Below are 24,232 nucleotides of genomic sequence, written 5' to 3'. Positions count from 1 at the left end.
TTGCTTGCCAATTTGGTTGCCAAGTAACAGACTATTTCAAGGATCGCAGCCCACACAGCTGAGGCTCGACAAAATATGTAGCCGTAAAGCATTGCTTGCTTCAACAGGTATCTGAAAATAGGTAGTTCATCCCCAGCATAGGGGCTCTGGGCTTTTAACAGTTTGACACAAGTGGCTCTTGGGCTGGGCACTGTATGTATCTCCCTTTTTCTGCCTTTTAAAGGTATTCAAGCTATGTCATGGATTGCAAAAGTCTGAGTGCACTAGAAAAAAAATTCTTGATTCATGATCCATGCTATCCCAGCATGATTTGAGAATGTTTCTTGTGTTCTACAATGGAAGTAAAAAAAAAAAAAAAATGTACTTATATTGCTAAAAATTAAAACAAAGTTGTGAATTAAAATGAGAAGGAAATGCGTAACATTATGCACTGTTCAAATAAGCAAATTTGTGTCATTGACCATGTCAGCGGTGTACAAAAGGACAAAAAAGGTCAGATTTATTTGCTGCTTTAAGATAAAATAGCAATTTTATCATAGTAAACTCCACACTAATTTCAAAAGGAATGTTTAGTGTAAAACATGTTAAAGATTAGCGAACAGGTGGTCAATTCATTAAGTGATTAACTGTTTTCTCACAAAAACTGAAGCATCTACTCCAGGGGTCGGCAACCTATGGCACGTGTGCCAGCATTGGCATGTGGAGGGGTAATCACTGGCATGCCAGCAATGGTGAGAGAGGAGTAGACTGTTTTATTTATATGAAATTCCACACCTGCATTCCATTTTGCATCTTGATGTAATCCTTCCTCATGATCACGCAGCGTTTTCAACGAGACTGCAGTACCCAACTGACTTGTGCAGCGCGTGCAAGCCATTCGCGCTTCACTTTCGGTTAATCGCACAAGTTAAAACTCGCCCACTTTGCTTCGGTCAGGCTGTGCAGATGACAGCCTACATTCCTTGTTTCATTTGTTTCTATTTGTTTTCGGAACAACACGTGATGTAATAAGGAAGACACCACTAGGGACAGCAATTAACCAGGAATATATAAAAATGGTTGTCAAAAAGGTTGCCGACCCCTGATCTACTCCATAGTCATTTAAAAAAAACAACATAGAATGTCTGTAGGACTGCTGTGTTATGCATTGCTATGGTAACCTTGTAGGCTCCCTTTGATAGAAGTGCTTTGTAGTGCCCGACCGATATATCGGTCGGCCGATATTATCCTTTATTAGCCTTTCACCGATATATCGGTATCGGTGTATATGCGAATATGTTTACCGATATGAACACTTATTTTCAGAACATATAATGCAGAAAACAGTGCTTTAGAATTGGTGTCATTACAAGTTTGTCCAGCAGAGCGTGCTTCGACTCCATTGTTTACAGAGCTGACTCTGAGCTGACAGTGGATCTGCAGACAGGGCGGAGTTGAGCTTTGTGTTTTCACGGTAAGTTGCTAACTAGTTTGTGAAATACATACTGGAAAGTTAATAATGACCCCATCATTTTCCCTTTTCAACATTACTGATATAACATTAACCCTGTCCCTGACAACCATGTCACTCATGTTTATCTTTGCTATTGTTTGCTATGTTAGCCAGCTATAGTTTATCACTGCAATCAGTAATGTAGCAGATTGAAAGGTAAACATCAGAGCATCTTTTTGCAGCCCAGCAAACAGTGCGGTGGTGGATTGTGTCTGTTGAGTGTTGATTTCACGCTATGTTATTACCTAGTTGGTGAGACGCAATGCTGGAAAGTAAATAAACAACGTCCGTCTTTTACTGTCCGTGACATCGAGCTTATAGCTAACTAGCTAATCACGTAGCTACTTTCATTGTTGTCAGATGAGTGGAAGCTAATGTGCAAACATGTATTCACCAAACTGTTCAGGATTCACAGTTTAGTACCCCCTTCAAGCGAACAATTCCAGTCGTTGCATTTATAAAATTTAATATTTAAAAGTCTGGTTCTCCACCATTGAAAGGTTCCCCTGAACTTGTATAGCAGAATAAGGTGTAACACTGCTGCCGCTGTTTATCTCTTGACTCGGCAGGTGTAAATGCTTCTTGTTTTACAACCTGCCCCTAATTGACTGGCAGTATTAAAATAGTCAGCATTTGACTGATACTAAACAGGACTACTGATGTTTATTTAGCTATTTATTTTATTTTTCTTTATTCTTTATTTTAATGGTCAGAATTTGATTGATACTAAACAGTACTGATGTTTATTTAGCTATTTATTTTATTTTTATTTATTCTTTATTTTAATGGTCAGCATTTGACTGATACTAAACAGTACTGATGTTTATTTAGCTATTTATTTTATTTTTATGTATTCTTTATTTTAATGGTCAACATTTGACTGATAGTAAACAGTACTGATGTTTATTAAGCCATTTATTGTATTTTTATTTATTCTTTATTTTCTCAGTGTTCATTTATTGAATTTGTTGACAATGCATAATAATAATGTCAAATATTCTTTGATAAAAATATTTAAGAAAGCAGCATTCTGAGTACCTTTGCATAGCAAAATTGGTGAAAAATCCACATAGAAAAGGTCTGTTTTCATTCCAGCTCAGAAATTAACTATATCGCCACCATATCAGTAATCTGTGAATTTTCCCCCTCTAAAATCGGTATCCGTCTCAAAAATCCCATATCGGACTGGCTCTAGTGCTCTGGTATGGTACCGAAATCAACAAGATAATGTACCATTTTTTCTTTATTTTTTTCTTTATTTTTTATTTTTTTCTTCCTTTTCTCCCTAAATTGGAATGCCCAATTCCCAATGTGCTTTTAAGTCCTCGTGGTCACGTAGTGATTGGCCTCAATCGGCTTGTTGAGCGCGTTGCCATGGAGACATAGCGCATGTGGAGGCTTCACGCCATCCAGGATTTGTCACTCAGCACGCCCTGGGATTCGAACTAGCGAACTCCAGGGGTGGTAGCCAGCGTTTTTACCACTGAGCTACCCGGGCCCCCTTGATAATGTACCATTTTGACATTTTTGGTATCGCAATATTTCTTTAATACCGGCATACCAAGCAACCATACTATCAAATCATGCTGGCATATCATGGATAATCAGGTTTTGAACAACTCTGTCCATGAAGTCTGTAAAGATAAATGATTAATCTTAAGAATGTAATTTTTTTTTTATGTATTATTTTTACTTGCACATCTTAACAATCTACATGGAGATTTCTGTTAAACATTTTGAGCTGATGATAGAATTATGTTTTTAATTGATTAATTAAAACAGACAATTGCCAGTGATTTAACAGAAATGAGTTTTACTTACCACCGCTGCCATTTTTCCTACTTTATTTAATTTGTTGTATATCACACAGTCCTAACACTTGGTCCTTTCCAAAATTGGACCAGGGTTACCAAACTGTGTAGAGGTTCTGTATTGAGAGCAGCATTTCCTTCAAATTCCTGATTAAGAGTTTCACTCGCTCTTCCTGTGCTGTTGTTCAGTTCTCCTATGTGCCCAGTTAAGGGTATTAAGTTCTCTGAAGCACAGATGAAGCCTTTTGAATAGAGCACTTGGCTCTTTACTGGGCCTTTGTTGGCAACAGTAGAGAGATCGTCCCGGAAGGGCGGGATAGCACTTCTAGGCATTGCTGCATATGTGTCTATTCTTTTAGGAGTGAAAAGAAAAACAGGAAGGGTTTGTGTTGACAATTGGCCTGTTGTAAATAATAAGATATTTGAGCAAATGAAAAGTCAGAGAAAAGCTTTGACAATTTTGAACAAATAGCCTATAATTTTTTAATATTTGTCTGTCTATTATTTTATTAAAAAATAATGCAATTCATACATTCTATGGCTTGAATACACCTTTTCTATGATGAATGATTTTTTTCGTGTATGATTAAGAAAACCATAAACAGGAAATGATGTCACAGGATCCTTGTCTACCTCACGACTTTTTGTCAAGGTCAAGAAGTCTCTTATATCAGAAAATCTGGCTCACAATCATTCAAGGTGAAAGACAGTGTTTTTCTTTTTTGCCTGATGGTTGCAACACCAGGAATTTTAGAGTCATTAGGTTAAATCAAACTTTTGTTGACAATTGTTTTCAAAATCATATTAAACAAACATGAATTAAAATATTAAATTCCAAACTTGGGACATTTGTTTTAAACTTTTAAATCCTTTTCATTACCTTGGATAGCCTTATTTGTCATTGACCCCAAAATAGAGATTACCAAACTTAAGCTGTAACTTCAAAGAACTTTCTGCTGTGTGCGCTTAATGAATACTTCAGTGCAAGCAATGCTGACTGCATACAAACCCTTCTTATCAAGTCTTTGTGACTACTTGAGGGAGGTACACAGCTCTTGCCAGGACTGGTTGAATGCAGCATTAATAGCTCTGCCTGTTTATTCTGTTCGAAGTGGGCTTCAGTACAATCCCTCCTTTGTTTGTCTTGCAGAGGCAAGCCTGCCAACGGGGACTACCGCAAGGACCCCCGGGATCGCAGCCGCAGTCCCATCGAGCGCATCGTTGCCCCCACCATGAGTCTTGTTGGTGGTCACCTCTACACCCACATGCCCAACCTGGCCATGGACCAGCCTCTCGCACTGACCAAAAATGTGGACACCGCCCGCACTGTCGCCATATCGCCTACTGTCAGCCCTGTTGAGCGCCAGCAGGTAACCTTCAACAGCCCTGCATTTATAATTTCAGTACACAATGCCTTTATTGAAGGAAGCAAAAAGTTTTAACTTATTTCTTTTGGATTAAAAAGTTCAAAGTATTATTAGCTTCTTATCCTGATGGTAATATTAGAACGAAAGCTTGTCTTTGTTCTTTGGTAGATATCAAATATGTCCACCTCTTGTTGTACACAAAGGTGCTTCCATGCAATTTTGTCCCATTTCAGTTTCCAGAAAAGAGTTCACCTTTCCACTGACACTGAACAGCATTTTTAAAGAAGGTGTATCCTGTTTTTTAGCTGAATTAAGTGTTTGTAGATCTACAGTGTGGATAGATTAGGTTAATACTCTATTGGTCAACTTACGCCAATCAGCCACAACATTAAAGCCACCTGCCTAATATTGTGTAGGTCCCCAATTGTAAATAGTACATGCGAAAAACACAATCTGTACAATTGTGGTGAGAAGAATAGCATCTCAGAATGCTATTCTGAGATTCGGGTTGGCGCTGTTTTGGCGCCACGAAGGGGACCTACACAATATTAGGCAGGTGGTTTTAATGTTGTGGTTGATCGGTGTATATTTGTGTGTTCGCAGAATCGGCCCTCTGTGATCACATGTGCCCCAGCGAACAACCGTAACTGTAATCTTTCCCACTGCACCGTGTCTCACAACGGCTGCTCACCCAGCTTGACTTCAAACTATCGGAGAGCCTCCAACTGTAAGTAGAAGCAAACATTACTGCTGGTCATAGCTTTGAGACCCCACCATCTAGCACTTTCCATGAATAGGATACAAATTGTTTGACAATATTTCTTTACTATAAAAGCACAAATCCCGTGTTGTGTCTATTAGATATGTTAGATAAACTGTTATCGAACTTAGAAGTAACATGATTAATACAAACAAATCATGACAATATTGAGTTCATATTCAATTCATTGTAAAAAAAAAAAAAAAAAAAAATCTTAATTTTACCAAGAACATGTAGTATTTAGCTGTCACACATTTTGTGTGTAACATTAGATAAAATTGTGATGCCCTGCAAGGAACATTGTTTGTACCCTTTCTACAGCATATCTAGAAGACAAGTAAGTGATCTCATTTCATTTTTCAAAATTTTTACTCCCACTATGTAACAATGTGTCAGTCAAGATCAACCATTCAACCCTGTAACCAAAGTTACTGTATAAGTGATAAAACAAATTTTTTTCTGTAATTTATGCCAAATACATGTTTATCAATAACTACAAACTAGGGCTGCCCCCTGATAGTCAACCAAACATTAGTCGATGAGAAGAGTCTTGGTTGACAGTTTTGAATGGTCGGTTAAAAAAAAAAAAAAAATACTCCACAGGAAACCGATGAATTACCGCTGGTTGGACGCTAGGTGGTACTATGGGGTAATTTTCGTTAAGCAGGGTTAGGGTTAAGCCTACACAATAAAGCAAGATGCCTTGATTTCGAACTTTATTTTTTTATTTAAACTAAAAATTCAAATGAAACTGGAAAAAAATTAAGTGCAATTAAAATGCGTGTTGTTTTTTTGAAAGATGGTTTTACAAAAGTTGTCAACTCTGGCAAAGAACCTACTTCATTTGTGCATTCTCTACCAGACGGGTATTTCGTTGTCCGGGAAAATACATCATGTGTGTGATAAATTCGTTCACGATATATATATATATATATCTCGCAATATCCAATTATATCGGCGACCGCTGGGCTGAGGGATCTGTGAATATTCTTGTTTTAGTGATTTTGCATTGAAAATTATTTTATTTAAAAAATGAAAATCTTAAATCAAATACATTTTTAAATTCAAATTGCACTCCAAATGAAACAAAAAAGCAAATAAAATAATGATGTGATCAAAAAAATGATATATAAGTAAACAACATTCCATTTACCGTCAGGCAAGTATCCGTCTAAACATGCAGGTGGAAAATTACTTACACAAATGAAGACAAAAACAATTATAAATGTAAAAATAATCATTATGATGATAATAATCACTGAAATATAAATTATGGTTCGAAGTGAATGTGTTTTTTTATTATTTTATGTTTTAATCACAGATGTATAGGCTGTAGAGTTGCATTCACAATTAACTGCTCTTTGGAAATAAAGTGAACTGAACTCAAAGCACCTCCTGAACTGAGATGTCATAGGTTATTTGCAGCACTCATAGGCGATACTGTTCTTGCAACAAAAAATAAATAAAAAATTCAGAAGACAGAAACAAAGAAAGAGTGAGAACCTTTTACATGCGCGGGTTTCACGAGACTGCATGCCTCCGTATAAACATATATGCGAATAGATGGCTTTTCTGTCATCTGTTCTTAATAATATAATAAAGTGTCTTTCTTCTAGCGCGTGTCTGTGCATCTATGGGCAAATTATTTGTAATATAATGTTGTTGTTTTTTTTTTTTCCAACCAATTTGGAAGCCCAATTCCCAGTGCGCTTTTAAGTCCTCGTGGTCGTGTAGTGATCAATCCGGGTGGCGGAGTATGAATCCCAGTTGCCTCCACGTCTGAGAACATCAGCCCGCACATCTTATCACGTGGCTTGTTGAGCGCGTTGCCACGGAGACATATGGCTTCACGCCATCCACCGCGGCATCCGCGCTCAACTCACCATGCGCCCCACTGAGAACGAACCACATTATAGCAACCACGAGGAGGTTACCCCATGTGACTCTACCCTCCCTAGCAACCGGGCCAATTTGGTTGTTTAGGAGACCTGGCTGGAGTCACTCAGCATGCCCTGGGATTCGAACTAGCAAGCTAGCGATCTCCAGGGGTGGTAGCCAGCTTCTTTTACCACTGAGCTACCCAGGCCCCCTGTAATATTAATTTGTTAATAATAAAAGCCTAATAATAATAATACTAATAATTTGATACATTAATGGGAAAACGAGCCAAATATCACCTTGACATCGTCAAAGGCATCAGCTATTGGCGATCACTCTGACCATCGTCAATCCCCAAGATCATCGTCTGTCTGCAAAACACTAATGTGCATTTCTCTCTATAAATTAATAAAATGTTCAGACAGTCTTCTTGCTGGTTTTTCCAACACATTCAGAATCATTACTGCTTTTGCTGGTGTTGCTGCTGCTCGCTTCGTGCGTGTGCTTGTAAAATGTTTATTTTAAAGGCTCATTATTATGGTTTAGTATTTCTCTGTAATGTAGAACAGTGTTAGCAATGTTACTTATAACATGATTTCTCAGTCCTGGAACTCAGACCATTTTCTGATGCCCCCAATATATATATATATATATATATATATATAAGTAATTAAATTAATATTATAAATGTGCAACTAGTCGACTAATGGCTTAAATTAATGCCTACTAGTCAACTAGGAAAATATTTGGTCGGGGGTAACCCTACTACAAACCAACATTTGGTCCCAAACTAGTTTCCAAGACATGTCTGTTGAGCAATAAAACGGCAATGGTGAATCAGAGATGCTTGAATTAGTCTAATAGTACTATCAGTAAAAACCAATCCAAATGTGCTAGTTTTAAGTAGTCTGATGCCCAGATTTTTGCTTTGTTTAAATTCTGTTCACAGTGGCACACAGAAATTAATACTGAAGAAATGTCACATGACATTCAAAAGAAGCTTTAGAACAAAGCGAAAAGCATAGTTGGTAATTTGGAATTATTTAGGATTTGCTATGTCGTGCTGCTTCCTTGCAATGTAGACGATAAATACACTGCATACAATCAACCTGACAAAGTTACAATGCTCACATTATCAATTCGTAGACGTGGTGTAAATGAGTTATTTATTGTGCTGTGTTTATAGTGAGAGTTTTTGAAAGAGTGCACAACTCTGTGTGTGGTCCTTTAGTGAGCTCACGCTGAACTGCAAGTGACTGCTTTAGTCATTATACTGGGAGAGTTCTAATATTGTACTTATATTGTATTTATTTAAAAATGTAATGTGTTTGTTTTTGTCATGTTACCAAGTAGGCCAAGGTGAAGTTGATTTTATGATGTATAAAATGGCAATTAAGTAATTAATCTTAACAGATCTTAGCTTATTTTGGATGTGTAGCCTACATAAATATGGTATGAAATTGAACAAAAAAGTATTTAATGTAACTTATACTAGGCCACGTCCACATTAATATGTTTAAGTTTGAAAACTCATCTTTTTCAACACATTTCGGTCTTCCGTCCACACCTAAAGCTTTTCGAAAATGCTTACCAAGTGGATACATTTGAAAACGATGTTTTTGCGTTGTAGTTTGGACAGGGAAAGTGGAGATATATGAAAACAATTATGTATTTGTTGTCAGGTGACCCAGTCATATCCTTTAAACCCAAAACAACCAAGATGGTGGCCCATGTTGTAGCAGCGTTGTTGTGCTTGCTATTTACTTTGATAGTGTTGTTAAAGATAAATGTTACTTTGTACAACCTTCACAATGCATTTCTTCAAGGGCAACGGGAAGTTTACTCGGAATGGCTGTACTGCTATGGAACACAAGAAAATTGTATTTAAGACCGTACAAGGAACGGCAATTTTTCGCATATACTGTAAGTGAAATTCAAGCGTTTTCATACGTTTCAGTGTGAATGAGAAACTTGAAAACGGCAGAGTGGATGCTAGTGTTTTGAAAATGAAAATGCAGTTTTCAAATGTATCCGGATTAATGCCTTAATCAACATTAGTAATCATTATTACAATATCAAAGGCAATAATCAACAATTAATTAATCGACTAATAAAACATCTTGTATAATATTTAGTTTGACCACCTAAGGACATGAACGAACAATATTCCTTTAAGCAGCTCCTCCATTACAAAAATCGAGAGTTCATGGCAAATTTGTTGCAAACTTGCCACAAATTTGCCACTGATTATTTTCACATGCAATTTGCTGCAAGTTTGCGGCAAATTTGCCATGAACTCTCGGTTTTAGTACTGACACTGTTGAAGAAGTGAGTTTTAAGCCCTTTTTTGTATCCTTTTCATGGAGAGTTCTATGCATTAGTTGTCTGAAATTGTTTTAGCGTTTGGATGAGGCCTCGTATTTGACCCAAAATTATAATTTGAAAGCCACCAAGACTACATAACCCAATTAAATGCTCTTTTCCTCTGCCTCAGCTAACACAGCCTGTGACCCTGTGATCGAGGAGCATTTCCGTCGCAGTCTGGGCAAGAACTACAAGGAGCCAGAGCCTGTAACAAACTCTGTATCTATCACAGGTTCGGTGGATGACCACTTCGCCAAGGCACTGGGTGAAACGTGGCTGCAGATCAAGGCCAAGGGCAGCTCAACTGGCAGCCCAGACTCCTCCCCTAACAGCCACATGGTCAACCATAATCACTCCCCTTCCCTCGTGTCTTGAAAAGAGGACCAGTTCACACTAGTCCCAGTCTCTTCCAGCGCACTTCAACTCGCAAAGCAACCATGCATGTTTTAGCACTGCTCATGTATAGCTATGTACATAAGAACACACGACATGGAGGTGCTTTTTTTTTTTTTTGCTTTTGTTTTCTTTTGTTTCATTTTCTTTGAAGTATGCTAGTAGATAGCTTGGAGGTTTCATTATGGGATCCCCATACCCTTGTAGAAAAAAACTGCATCATTGTGCTGAAAGCATTTTGGTTTTTTAGGATATAAATCAACCAGCATCCAACTAATTAACCATCTGCCTCAGATACCAAAGAAACCTCTGATGCAAACCTATTACACAAAAGCCATTCTTCCATTGCACCCTGCTATTTTCTTCTTTCTTTTTTCTGGTTGTCTCGCACCACAGTCTTTTGTTCTTCATTTTCTCTCCAGATAGCACCATGAATCTGTATGTGTATACTTGAAATGGAAGGCCTGGTCTGATTTTGCACTATTGATGGATTGATTGTCAGTTTGGTGTTGGATACACATACTTGGATGCTGACAAAGATGGGAAGTGATTTGGCTTACATCACTTTTGAAATGTTTGTAATGGGGAGGGAACCTATTTTTGGTCACTATATCTAGCTTCAGACAATTCTTTCTATGGTGCTGACAACTGGATTGCGTCATACATGGGCATTTTTTGTCGTTTTGGATTTGTTTGTTTTTTCCCAGGCACTGTGTTTTTAGTAACATAGATGGAGTTTTTAGGTTAAACTAGTGCTTATCGCAGCATGTTTTTTAAAATAGCTGGTACCTATTATTGTGTAGACATTTCAATCGTAATCCTTTTAGCATTTCGTCAGATTTTATTTTATTTTTGTCAATAACAGTTCTAGATAAACTTACTGCTGGTACAGTTGTACTCCATATTATTATTATTTCTATTCAATATTCATTGTGGTAGCTGCCAGATACAAAATAAAAATAAAACAGCCTCCGGACAGGCCATCTTGTATATTAACAGTCGGATTTATGTTTTATTATTCTCGTGGTACAGGACGCTATCTCTCTTTGCATGACTGAATAAGAAAGCATTAGCAGCTATGGACAGGTCAGCTGTAGAGCTGACAATCTGCTGAAAACGTCAAGCAAATTTTATGTTTGTTAGTTTTTGATCTTACTCTTAATTCTGCATTGTAGCGTTTGGAAGCAGCTGTCGAAAAGGACCGTTTTCAAACAATCTGCCTGTACCGAGACAAAATACATTCCTCCAATAGGGAACTTCATACTGGTGTCGTACTTTCTAACGATTTCAGTATAGTGACTAACTAGAAAACAGGTTGCAGTTAAAGGAGACACTTATATCTTAAGCTTGTCCTTACATTCCATCTGCACATTTTAACTATTGGATATGACAAAATTTTAGAACAGGAAATGAAAAATTTTGCTGCCAGACAGCCATCAATCTCAACAGATACTATCTTTTAAAAAGTATTTCTTCACAAATAGAAAATTCTTTTTTCTGTGTTCTTTTTGTTTGTATTTGCCACAAAGTTGTTGTATCCTACATTAGACCCTCCGAATTTCCTCCAGGTGTATGAATACACTCATTTTTACTGCTTGTGACACACATTACCCTACACGCTGTAGGTAAATCACTTAATTAAAAACAAACAAAAAATAAGTTTTTATATAGGAAACTATAAGACCATCATTACGCTGTGCGTAACGAATGTACAGAGAATTTTTTTTTTAGGTATTTTTTGAGGAACAATTAATTTGTTAATGATATGTAGCTATTTAATTTTCCCTTTTCCTTTATTGTAATCATGCTTTTTTGTTTTTCAAGAAAAAGTTGATCTTTTTTGTTTGTAGGTTGTCTGTTTAAGGTTAAAAGTGCAGGAACACAGTTATTCTATGAAAACACTGCGTTAGTGTAATACCCACTTGTGTATTATTTCTGAAGGCTACTGAGCAGTCTCATTACACTTCTGAATGGAGGCTGTTTCAGCTGTCTCTGGAGACAGTTGAACAAATGTACTCCTCTCATTGACCATGAGTCTGAGTAACTCTACTCCAATCTAACCAATTGGGACTTGAGTGATGATATATTTTTATTATTTGATGATGTGCGCTTCCAGGAGAATGACGACAAGAAACAAATGTTGAAAACTTTTCACTGCACCTCGAGTGTACTTAACGATTTGTAAATCTGAAGTATATCCTCCTTTCATGGCCTTGTTTCTCCTTGGAATAAAACAAAGTTTTGGCAGGCCATTGTTTTGTACTTTAAGTAGCCTCAATGAACAATAAAGTGCTCTTAAACCAGTCCATGACTACTATGTTTTAAAAAAAAAGAAATGACACCGTCAAAATAATAATATTAATTTGTCACATTTTAATTTATAATGAAACAAAGTACTTTTAAACTAGAATTAACCTTTAGTTACTGTAATCTAATTACTTTGTAGTCAAATGCATTACAGTGTAATGTAGTGTAATGCATTTCATTTTAAATTCTTGATCACATTACAGGTACTGACTTTCAATGAATTTTACTTATTTTAAGAACATTATATGGTTTTTCTTATTTCTAATATATTATTTATGTAGAATACATGAATTATGGCCCCATAATGAGTCATTGTGAAGGAGAAATGTGAGGTGCTGAGTGAATGACTTGTGTGTAATAATGAACAAAAAATAAATAGACATTATTTTTTTATGAAAATTGTTTTATAAAGTAATTAGGAATGTGATTATTTTTTAGATGAAGTAATTAGTAAAGTAATCTAATTAAAAAGTAATTTGTAGTGGATTACTACTTTAAGGTAATTTACCCAACACTATTGACTTGATGCAAATGAATATGTTAATTTTACAAAACCGTCCACATGACCAGGTAACATTTTACCCCAAAATCTAAAGAAAGAAATAATATTTTGCTTTAAGAAAATTAAGCCTTTTTTATAATTTATGTATTTTTTACATTAAGGACAATATGGACAATAGATAATAAATTGCAAATTTTTTACTTTGAAAATGGCTTAATTTTCACCATGCAAAACATAATTATAATTTTTGGGATGAAATATGTATAGTGCATGTTTTCATGGAATTCGCTTATATGTACACTGACTAGCTAAAACATTATGACCACTCACAGGTGAAGCGAATAATGTTATTTATCTCCTAACAAGGCCACATGTCAAAGTCTGCCAGACCATTCAGAGTGCCCATGATGACCCTGTCCACCGTCTAAAGCGCCTACAATGGGCACGCGAGCGTCGGAACTGGACCTTGGAGCAGTGGAAGAAGGTCGCCTGGTGCGATGAGTCTCGATTTCTTTTACATCACGTCAATTTGACACGTGCCATCTACCAAAACATCGTTGCAGACCAGGTACACCCCTTCATGGCAATGGTATTTCCTAATGGCAGTGGCCTCTTAGCAGGATAATGCGCCCTGCCACACTGCACACATTGTTCGGGAATGGTTTCAGGAACATAATGAAGAGTTCAAGGTGTTGTCCTGGCCTCCAAATTACCCAGATCTACCTGTAAATTCGATTGAGCATCTGTGGGATGTGCTGGACCAACAGGTCCGATCCACTGTGGCTCCACCTCGCAACTTACAGGACTTGAAGGATCTGCTGCTAATGTCTAAATGCCAGATACCACAGGACACCTTTAGGGGTCTTGTAGAGTCCATGCCTTGGCGAGTTGGCACCAACAGCATATTAGGCAGGTGGTCATATTGTTTTTGCTCATCAGTGTGTATATGTCTGCCCAATTCCAGCCTTGCTGAAGCACCCCCAAATCATCACTGATTCTCCACAAAATTTCACAGTGGGTGCGAGACACTGTGGCTTGAAGCCTCTCCAGGTCTCCGTCTAACCATTAGATGACCAGGTGGAGGATCATGATGATCTGTGGGTGCTTCAGCAAGGCTGGAATCGGGCAGATTCATCTTAGTCTAGGAAGCATGAATCAAGCCACGTACAAGGCTATCCTGGTAAAAAACTTCCTTCTGGTCTGACAATGTTCCCCAACCCTGAGGATTGGTTTTTCCAGCAGAACAATGCTCCATGCCACACAGCCAGGTCAGTCATGGTGTGGATGGAGGACCACCGGATCAAGACCCAGTCATGGCCAGTCCAATCTCCAGATCTGAATCCCATTGAAAACCTCTGGAATGTGATCAAGAGGAAGATTGATGGTCACAAGCCATCAAACAAAGCAGAGCTGCTTGAATTTTTGTGCCAGGAGTGGCATAAAGTCACCCAACAGCAATGCGAAAGACTGGTAGAGAGCATGCCAAGACGCATGAAAGCTGTGATTGAAAATCAGGGTTATTCCACCAAATGATCTCAGAACGCTTCCTAAGTTAAAACATTAGTATTGTGTTGTTTAAAAATGAATATGAACTTGTTTTCTTTGCATTATTCGAGGTCTGAAAACACTGGATCTTTTTTGTTATTTTGACCAGTAGCATTTTCTGCAAAAAAATGCTTTAAATTACAATATTTTTATTTGGAATTTGGGAGAATATATATATATACACATACACAGTTGAAGTCAGAATTTTACATACACTTGAGCCAAATACATTTAAACTCAGTTTTTCACAATTCCTGACATTTAATCGCAGAAAACCTTTCTTGTCTTAGGTCAGTTAGGATCACTACTTTATTTTAAGAATGTAAAATGTCAGAATAATAGTAGAGAGAATGATTAATTTCAGCTTTTATTTCTTTCATCACATTCCCAGTGTGTCAGAATTTTACATACACTTTGTTAGTATTTGGTAGCATTGCCTTTAAATTGTTTAACTTGGGTCAAACGTTTTGGGTAGTCTTTTACAAGCTTCTCACAACAAGTTGCTGGAATTTTGTCCCATTCCTCCAGACAGAAATGTTGTAACCGAGTCAAGTTTGTAAGCCTCCTTGATCGCACATGCTTTTTCAGTTCTGCCCACAAATTTCCTTTCGGATTAAGGTCAGGGCTTTGTGATGGCCATTCCAATACCTTGACTTTGTTGTCCTTAAGCCATTTTGCCACAACATTGGAGGTATTCTTGGGTCATTGTCCATTTGGAAGACCCATTTGCAACCGAGCTTTAACTTCCTGGCTGATGTCTTGAGATTTTCCTTCCTCATGATGCCATCTATTTTGTGAAGTGCACCAGTCCCTCCTGCAGCACAATATGATCCTGCCACCCCCATGCTTCACTGTTGGGATGGTGTTCTTCAGCTTGCAAACCTCACCCTTTTTCCTCCAAACATAACGATGGTCATTATGGCCAAAGAGTTAAAATTTTGTTTCATCAGACCAGAGGACATTTCTCCAAAAAGTAAGATCTTTGTCCCCATGTGCACTTGCAAACTGTAGTCTGACTTTTTTATGGCAGTTTTGGAGCAGTGGCTTCTTCCTTGCTGAGCAGCCTTTCATGTTATGTTGATATAGGACTCATTTTACTGTGGATATAGATACTTGTCTACCTGTTTCCTCCAGCATCTTCACAAGGTCCTTTGCTGTTGTTCTGGGATTGATTTGCACTTTTCACACCAAAAAACGTTCATCTCTAGGAGACCTAATGCTGCATCTTCCTGAGTGGTATGATGGCTGCGTGGTCCCATGGTGTTTATACTTGCGTGCAATTTTTTGTACAGATGAACGTGGTACCTTCAAGGATTTGGAAATTGCTCCAAAGGATGAACCAGATTTGTGTAGGTCCACAATTTTTTATTTTTTTTTTCCTGAGGTCTTAGCTGATTTCTTTTGATTTTCGCATGATGTCAAGCAAAGAGGCACTGAGTTTGAAGGTAGGCCTTAGAATATATCCACAGGTACACCTCCAATTGGCTCCAATTAGCCTATCAGAAGCTAATTGGCTAATTGCCTAAAGGCTTGACATCATTTTCCAAGCTGCTTAAAAACACAGTTAACTTAGTGTATGTAAACTTCTGACCCACTGGAATTGTGATATAGTCAATTAAAAGTGAAACAATCTGTCTGTAAACAATTGTTGGAAAAAATACTTGTGTTATGCACAAAGTATTTGTCCTAAACGACTTGCCAAAACTATCATTAGCTAATATGAAAAATGTGGAGTGGTTAAAAAATTACTTTTAATGACTTGGTGGCTTTTAATGACAACCTAAGTGTATGTAAACTTCTGACTTCAACTGTATGTATACAAAATAAATATAAGGGATTGAAGTAGTTTGTTCAGTGGGATGTATAGGTCACCTTGGTATCCACCGTTTAGCAAACAAATTGCAAATGTAATAATTGTACATTTTACAATTATACAATTTAATTCCAATAAAAAATTCCAGTGGACAATAAACTCTTAAAAATTAGACGTGCCCTAAGACCTTCAGATGGTGCTTATTGATTGAAAAATATTTGATAAATGTCTGTATATCTATCAATCAAACACAAAATTTAAATGTACCATTCATAAATTAAAAATGGCATATAACGGTTCATGACTTGAAGGTCAAGTTGGCTTTAGTGTGGCTTAAGTGATTAAAGCAGGATATTTGAGAATGGATTACATTTTATTAAGACATGACCAAAGAAGAATACCTCTTTAATAGACGAAGCAGACTTGTTTTATAGTGCAATGATGACAGTTTATGAAATACATTTGTGAAAAAAAAAGCTGTTTAAAATAAAAGTACATTACTTTCCAAAAAAGATAACATGTTCACTTAGTTAACAGAACATACAAGGCAAACTGAAAAGTGTAAAAACTCTCAAAATTTGATGATTCTATTAAGCCACAAGGCAGAGACGCTAAATACTGCACCTGCAGAGGTACAGTACCTTCTAAGTTTGTGACCTTACTCTAATATATCTGCTCATCACTTTTCATTGACCCTCAACACGATTATTCAGTTTGCATTGGCCCTGAACTCTGGAGAAGTGTAGATCTCACACTCCTGCCATTAACAATACCATAATGTACTGTTTCAATGGCCAGTAGAGCAACAAAAATTGTCTATGAAATTTTCCAAATTAAATATGGTGTCTACCCTAAGATCCACAGACATGCTTTGACAGTACATGTTGTAACCTGAACATTTTAGACCAATGTTTCAATTGGCAAATAATGAAAGGTAAATTTGTCATTAAGTCCATCTGAAAATGAGTGCAAAAGAAAGGACGAGTTGTTAAACCGGGGTCAATTAAAGGTACTTCTTTCTGTGTCTTCAGCAGTTTTTGTCCAAAATCCTTCAAATACTTTCATCATCACTCATGTCCCAAATCTGCAGGGGGAAAATGGGGAAAGATCAGACTGTTATAAAGCAGATGCAATCCTTCAAATCTTTTAAGACTCACAACAAACTCATTTAAAAGTCTTTTATCATGTCTACTCTGGAAGTGATTTGCAGCATGCGCGAAAGCAATTGTTGTTGGTGAAAAAAAGCTGAGCAAAGATTAACTTTATGCAAATGAGCAGCACTGTGAATGTTTTTATTTATTTTATTTTTTTATTTTTTATTAAATATAAAAAAATATATTTGGCAAAAATATAGAAAAAAAAAAAAAAAACTAGGCATACTTCAACTAAACGTACATTATGATGCGTTTAGTTGACTTTCATTGATTATGATGGAAGTGATCTAGTTTCATGTCCGGTGTAGATAAAGTGTTTCATTTAGAGCAAAGACAACTCAAAGATGCAGGTGTACAACATTAATTACAATCTGATGAATGTTACAGTACATGAACATCTGAACATGCAAAAGCTCTCTTTAAACACACTGATCCTAAGCACAACACATCCATGTATAAAGACTAAACTGCATTCATACTGTGTGCAAAACTGAGATGGATCATGGGACCGAAGACAAACAGCCATGTTCATGTCTTTTTGAAGACAAAGATGCCAGACACAACTGTGTGTGTTTGGATTAAGGAGGTGACTGATGTGTGTACGACTGTAATCTCTTTCTTCTATAGGCTGTCAAAAGCTCCCGTGTCATTGACATGCTAATAAACAGAACAAAACAGCTTCAGAGGTCTTTTCACTTTGAAGTATACGCCAAGTAAAAAAAAACAACCTGCGAGATAAGTGAGAGATAAAGAGAGTGATAAAAGAGAGAAGGCAAAGAAATGAGAAGAAAAGGAGAAACAGAGTTATAGGTCAGATCACATATACTGTATGTAATGTTACCCAGATTCTAAGGTTTAAAATGATAAGATATTTAGCAAGCTGCTCCAGTTGACATGGTTAAAAGACAAAATGTAAAATGTATTGTTTATTGTAACACAACACAGTGTTGATTAGCGTTTATCATTATCAGCCCAGAAATTTCATATTGGTGCATCCCTAATCAAGTTGTCTTATTTGTGTATAGCGCTTTTCACAATCAGTGCTGGGTATGTTACTTTTGAATTGTAATCTGGCACTGATTACAATTACATGACTAAAATTGTAGTCAGTAATGTAATCTTTTGGATTACATTTGAAGTAATCTAATCTGATTGCTTTTTGATTACTTCTGAACTAATTCTTGTTTATTTGATGTCACATACATTTGAGTAGGATAAAATGTAACATTTTGACAAAGTTGCCTACCGGTAAATACATTAAAAGAAAATGTACTTAATGGATCAAAATATGAGAACTGATATGACTGTTTTATGTTTTACTCGCTACTTTGTGTGTCTGTTTCTGAGTGAAATAAAAATGTTCTTTGACATTTTGGCATTACAAATGCCATCCATGTGTGTTAACAGACTAGGCCAGTTATATTTTTAAATCAACATCTCAAAAATGTACGCAAAAGCACATTAATGTAAATTTTTGAAGCAGAGTACAAAAGCAATTCGCGAACCTAAAACTAACTTTACCGCACTAATGAAATTGTTTTGGCATTTATGTGTGGATTACTGCTCCATCTTCAGTGTAATTATGGCTGGTGGCTAGTATCAGGTATCAGGTCTGTGTGTGCAATTCCACCCCAATTTGAAAACACTCAGAGTTACCGAAAGTTTATCAGCTGTAGGCTGATTTAGAATGAAGAATTAGAGGGATCAGTAAATTAATATGTAATCATGTATTCCATAAAAAGTAACTGTAATCTGATTATTTTAAAATGTATTTTAATCTAATTACAAGTACTTGATTTTTGTAATTTGATTACTACATTATTAAGATAACATGTAATCCGTTACTACCCAGCACTGTTCACAATACACACTGTTTCAAAGCAACGTTACAGAAAATAATGTGGTAATTTTTGTAATGTCTTTCGTGTGTTAAAGTCCTCATCCCCTCTGGCTATACAGCATGAATATAATGCCAATAATGATGTGTAATTCAAGTCATGTATTCACTGAGTAGACGGAATCCTTAAAAAAATCCCTAGTCTCCATGGACTGAATTTCATTTAGAGATGTGCCAGTATCTGGTAATGCAGTTACTGATAAAATTAACATGCACAATAGTGTAATCGTGGACACTTCAAAATGCTGTGAAAAATTCTAGAAAACCTTTTAGTCAAACTGTTTACATTTTTCTGTAATCATCACAGCTTCATTTTCATCGAGCCAAGATTCACAACAAGAGTCCAAAATTAACACTCGTTAGGAGTGAATGAGAAGCACGGCCAAAGAAGGAAAGCTTACGACCATTTTCCCCCTTCTAAAAGGCTAAAATCTGAAGTGTGTAAATACTTTGAGACATAATGACTATTTGAGTTTATTATTTATAAAGTTTATTGATTTTATTTGTGTATTTATTTAAATGTTCATTTAGTTTCTTAAATGCTCAGTTTTTTCAACGTGAATTTCTTGTGATTTATTTAAAATGCCAATTTGGTTTAAAAAAAGCAGTTAATTTTCACATTGTTTTAGTCATAAATTTTGTTTTTTTTATGTTCTTTAAATGTAGTCAATATTTCATCATGACATATTCATTCATTTTAGTCCATTTTAATAATATAATTGGCATATAATTTTAGTAAACAAAAAACATTTTAGTTGACGATACATGTGCAAAATGACAAAAACATGCATGAAATTGTAACAGACCAAACTTTAACCAAATGTTAAATATTTTGAAAAATGTATAAATTACTTACAATTACTTAATGTATTAAACATGTTTAATGTTAATATATTTAATATGTAAGATTAAACATGTGAAAACTCCTGAAAATCTGAGCTCCTGAAATAGTAGCATACAATGAATACACTGAAGTATTAGCTACATTTAAAAATTACTCTGTTGTGAATTCCTCACATTAAGTTACGTATTCCCGTTCATTCGCTTCATTGTCTGCACAGATGCAAGTTGTAATATGATGTTCATGTTGTGGATATAACTGATTAATCTACCATATATGTGATGTGTTTGAGAAAGGTAATTAACCCTTTATTAAAGTTCACTGTACAGGTTTTCAGCTCTTGCTGCTCACATGGGAAAATTCCCAACATACTGGATTATTTGAATCAGCTCTTTCTAGATATTTCTTTCTTGAAAAATAGTGTTAAAACAGTGTTAGTTAACATTAATATCTTGCAGTATTATTTTTTTCTCAACATATTTTTGTCAACAGTAGGTTTTATTTAAAACCATTTGATTATCATCATGATGCATCTTTTTCATCTTGTCTTAAATATCATTACCAAAATAATTTTTTTTAAGTAATTTCATTGACGAGTTTAACACTGTAAAAAAAGTAATCAAACTTGTCGTTAAGAACAATAATAAAGTGTATCTTTCAACTTGTTTTGTAATGTAATACAATAATGCAATAATGCTGTATACCTGTATTACTACATAAAAATTTCAGTGCATGTCTAATTTCATCAAAGCAAGGGTCATAAAAAAAACAACCTTCATTTTATTCTCCAAAACTCTGGATCTTCCATGCAGATGGAAGTGAAAGTGAAGTGTGTTATTTCTGTGCTACTAGCATCACCAAACAGAAAAAAATACTATTTTCAAACAGGTTTCCTGAACACTCCCGTCTTCCACAGGTCAGACCAAAAGACCCAAACTTGCTGGGTTTACATCCGCATATTTTTATGCAAATTTTAGGATATTGCATTAAAATTGCTGGATGTACACACTCGCTTGAGGTGGATACATTTTTAATTCGGTAAGATATGCACATTAACTACGATGGAAACACATTCATCAAATAAATTCCTAGAAAAAAAAAACAAACAAACAAAAAAACAAGTGCCTATAACTTACTCATAAACAGTAGACCAATTTAATTTCATAGCATGTCTAATCTTGCTCTGGCCATTCTGAAATTCTGGATCCAAACCCTGTCATCAAAATGAATGGCCACTATTACCTCCCAGAACTGTCTGACACACTGTCACTCCCATACATAAGGCATCTGCTGTCGATCACTAGCAAACATGACATTCATTAGAGGGTTTTGACTGTGCACTCTAAACCACAAGCAATGTATTACATTTAATAAAAGAGCCGTAATGGCTTTCTCAGTTGCTAAAACATCAATTTCTATTTTGCGTAAATTTCCCCAGAAGTGATGATTTTGTTATCTTGAACACATGGGATTCAAACGCTGCCTTAATCGTGAATTGTTTTAGCAATGTTATTATTTTTTGCATAAATTGAATTTACAACTTGGATGGAAACCTTACTACTCATGGTGTTAGTTGAGAGAATATTGGACTGGTCTGGAGTCTCCAACAAACACATTGATAGTGCCACAGAGTAATTCACTAAAATCAATTTGCGACCACTGAAAGCACTGTTTATTTGGAACACGGTGTATGCACTTCTTTAGCGCAGGACTTACAAAAGAAATTATGCAGATCAGGCAACGGCGCAAATGCGCCCACAAAACCTGTGCTGAATGCAGTTTGCATGCGCATTCAATGTTGCAGGATGGTTCTGAGCGCTATATAGCATAGGATGGAGAGGACCACCACGGTCTGGCTCACTCTGCCAGGGCTTTACAGCAGCACACCACTACTGTGACCCAGACAGCTGAATCATCTGTTTAACATGCCGAAAGTGCATTTGACTATGCCACGTATATGGATGTACGAAAGGTTATAATGCTCTTCTACATCATTTGATTATTGTTTGATGAATTACTGCTGTCAATATCGATAGAAAATGTACACAAACAAATGTTTTAAATAAAATCCGGTCGACCGTGTAACCTTTTAAAGTATTCTCTTTGATTGCGAGCGAATACAAAACGTATTCGACTCATGCACACTACGAATGCTTTGTGATACTCTTTTAGTACAGTCAACAATAGGCACATGTGCTGATTATGTGCAAAAATGAGGACTGTCTGAGTGCCAAGAAAATCTGGGCCGCACACGGACAGTCCATGTAGACCGTTCTGATGACAAAATTTGCATCACGCATACTGTCCGCAGAGCAATCAGCAATGTGGACAACCAAAGTACACTTTGGATTTAAGACACAGCTGATAAAACACACAAAAAAGTAGGTGTCCTAAGGACACTTTATTCTTAATACTGTTTTTTGAAATAACATATCTAAGTAAGTAGCTAAGTTAAGAAGATGCACTCCCCTGTCTTCCATTTGTCAGGCAAAAAGACCCAAACTAGCTGGGTTTCCATCCACATATTTGTTTGCCAATAGGCGTGCACCGATCGATCGGTCACCGATCCATGATAGGCCAATCATGCCTAGATTTAGGGCCGATCTTTTTTGCAGCATGCAGGGAATCACACGTACACTGCTCCTCTAATGAATGAGCACTTGCTCAGCCCTTGAAGCATGACAGAGCGGCCTTTGGAAGGTGAGTTGTTGGCAATTCTAAGCATTCATGCATTTCAACTTTCAGACATGATGTAATTCACATGAATACGCCATTTTGTTTTTAAAAATGTGTAAGAATTACACGTGTATGAATATTAAGTTGCCCATTTTCTAGAGTCATTACAGTAGTTATTCTTAGCACAGTGAGCAGGAAGAGGATAAAGAGGCTGCTAACGGGTATAAAAACAAATGAAGCAACATACAAACATGCGAATACAACAGTACATGTAATGTAACATGTGTCGTGACAATCAGACGTGTGGAGCGATAGAGACTCTTTGAGCCATCATGAGCACTTTCAGCTTCACTCTCTTTAACATGAGCGCTCTCTGTGTCAATCAAACATGCATGCTCTCCAGGTGCTCTCAATATCTCATCAGTCACTCATCCCAGCGCTATTCTGTGAGGATCCCAATTTAAATCAGGTTAATGTTGGCTACAATACCACTAATAACAGATTTAACTGTTTAACTTTCAATAACAGCACCGCGTCGTCACGCATTTGCTTAATAATTAGTGATTTGTGTTACAAAAAGATGCCAAAGACAGTAAACAAATCATAGATATGATTTCTCACTGGAGCAGTTTTAGAGCTTGTAATGGATACATTTTTCTTATTTTTGAAAGTATCTTTGGTGTGTGTGATGCTCTCGTGGTTTTTGGTTGCCAGTATGTCACATGACCTTTAGATATTTAAAACAGAACTATTAATAACTGTTTTCAATACAAATAAATGTCAGCAATTCACAATTAATGTAATTTTAATGTAATTTTGGTAACACTTAATAAAAAGGATTCATTTCTTTAACATTAGTTAATGCATTAGGTATCATGAACAATGAGCAATATATTTTTTACAGCACTTATTAATCATAATGTTAGTTAATAAAAATACAATTGTTCATTGTTAGTTCATGTTAGTTCATAGTGCATTAATGTGCATTAACTAATACAACTTTTGATTTTAAAAATGTATTGGTGTATGTTGTAACTAACATTAAGTTCATTAGTTCATGTTAACTACAGTAATGTTGTTAAATAACAATAACAATAAATGGAACACGTTAACAAATGGAACCTTTTTGTAAAGTGTTACCGTAATTTTACTGTGTGGGGCATAAACATATAACTGCAGAATATAACTTGCAAAAGTGTGGCAAAGGGCACTTTAAGAAAAATTCGGTATCAGCCAATCTAAGTGTTAAAAAAATCGGAGATCGGTATCGGCCTCAAATTTCCTGATCGGTGCACCGCTATTTGCCAATTTTGGGATATTGCATTAAAAAAAATGCTGGATGGAAACACCAGGGTGTTACAAAAATTTTCAAAATGCACAAAATGTGCATTTGTTTGCTTGGTGGATAATTTTTTTTATTCTGTAAGAAGAT

General features: G+C 36.2%; 1 protein-coding gene across 2 annotated transcripts in view; it reads left to right on the top strand.

Moving 5' to 3' along the window:
- The window catches only part of vgll4b (vestigial-like family member 4b), a 92,693-nt gene extending 71,908 nt beyond the window's left edge, over positions 1–20,785 (top strand). For both annotated transcript variants that reach the window (XM_051672370.1, XM_051672371.1), the window contains 3 exons: positions 4,454–4,673; positions 5,274–5,397; positions 9,803–20,785. In XM_051672370.1, coding sequence (XP_051528330.1) covers positions 4,454–4,673; positions 5,274–5,397; positions 9,803–10,047 — 589 coding nt within the window. In that variant the 3' untranslated portion in view covers positions 10,048–20,785. The remainder of the gene's footprint in view (positions 1–4,453; positions 4,674–5,273; positions 5,398–9,802) is intronic.
- The last annotated feature ends 3,447 nt before the right edge of the window (positions 20,786–24,232 follow it).

Source organism: Myxocyprinus asiaticus, chromosome 35 (assembly GCF_019703515.2).
Source record: "Myxocyprinus asiaticus isolate MX2 ecotype Aquarium Trade chromosome 35, UBuf_Myxa_2, whole genome shotgun sequence".
In the NCBI taxonomy this organism is placed as follows: Eukaryota; Metazoa; Chordata; class Actinopteri; order Cypriniformes; family Catostomidae; genus Myxocyprinus; species Myxocyprinus asiaticus.
This window is presented reverse-complemented; position numbering and strand designations above follow the sequence as displayed.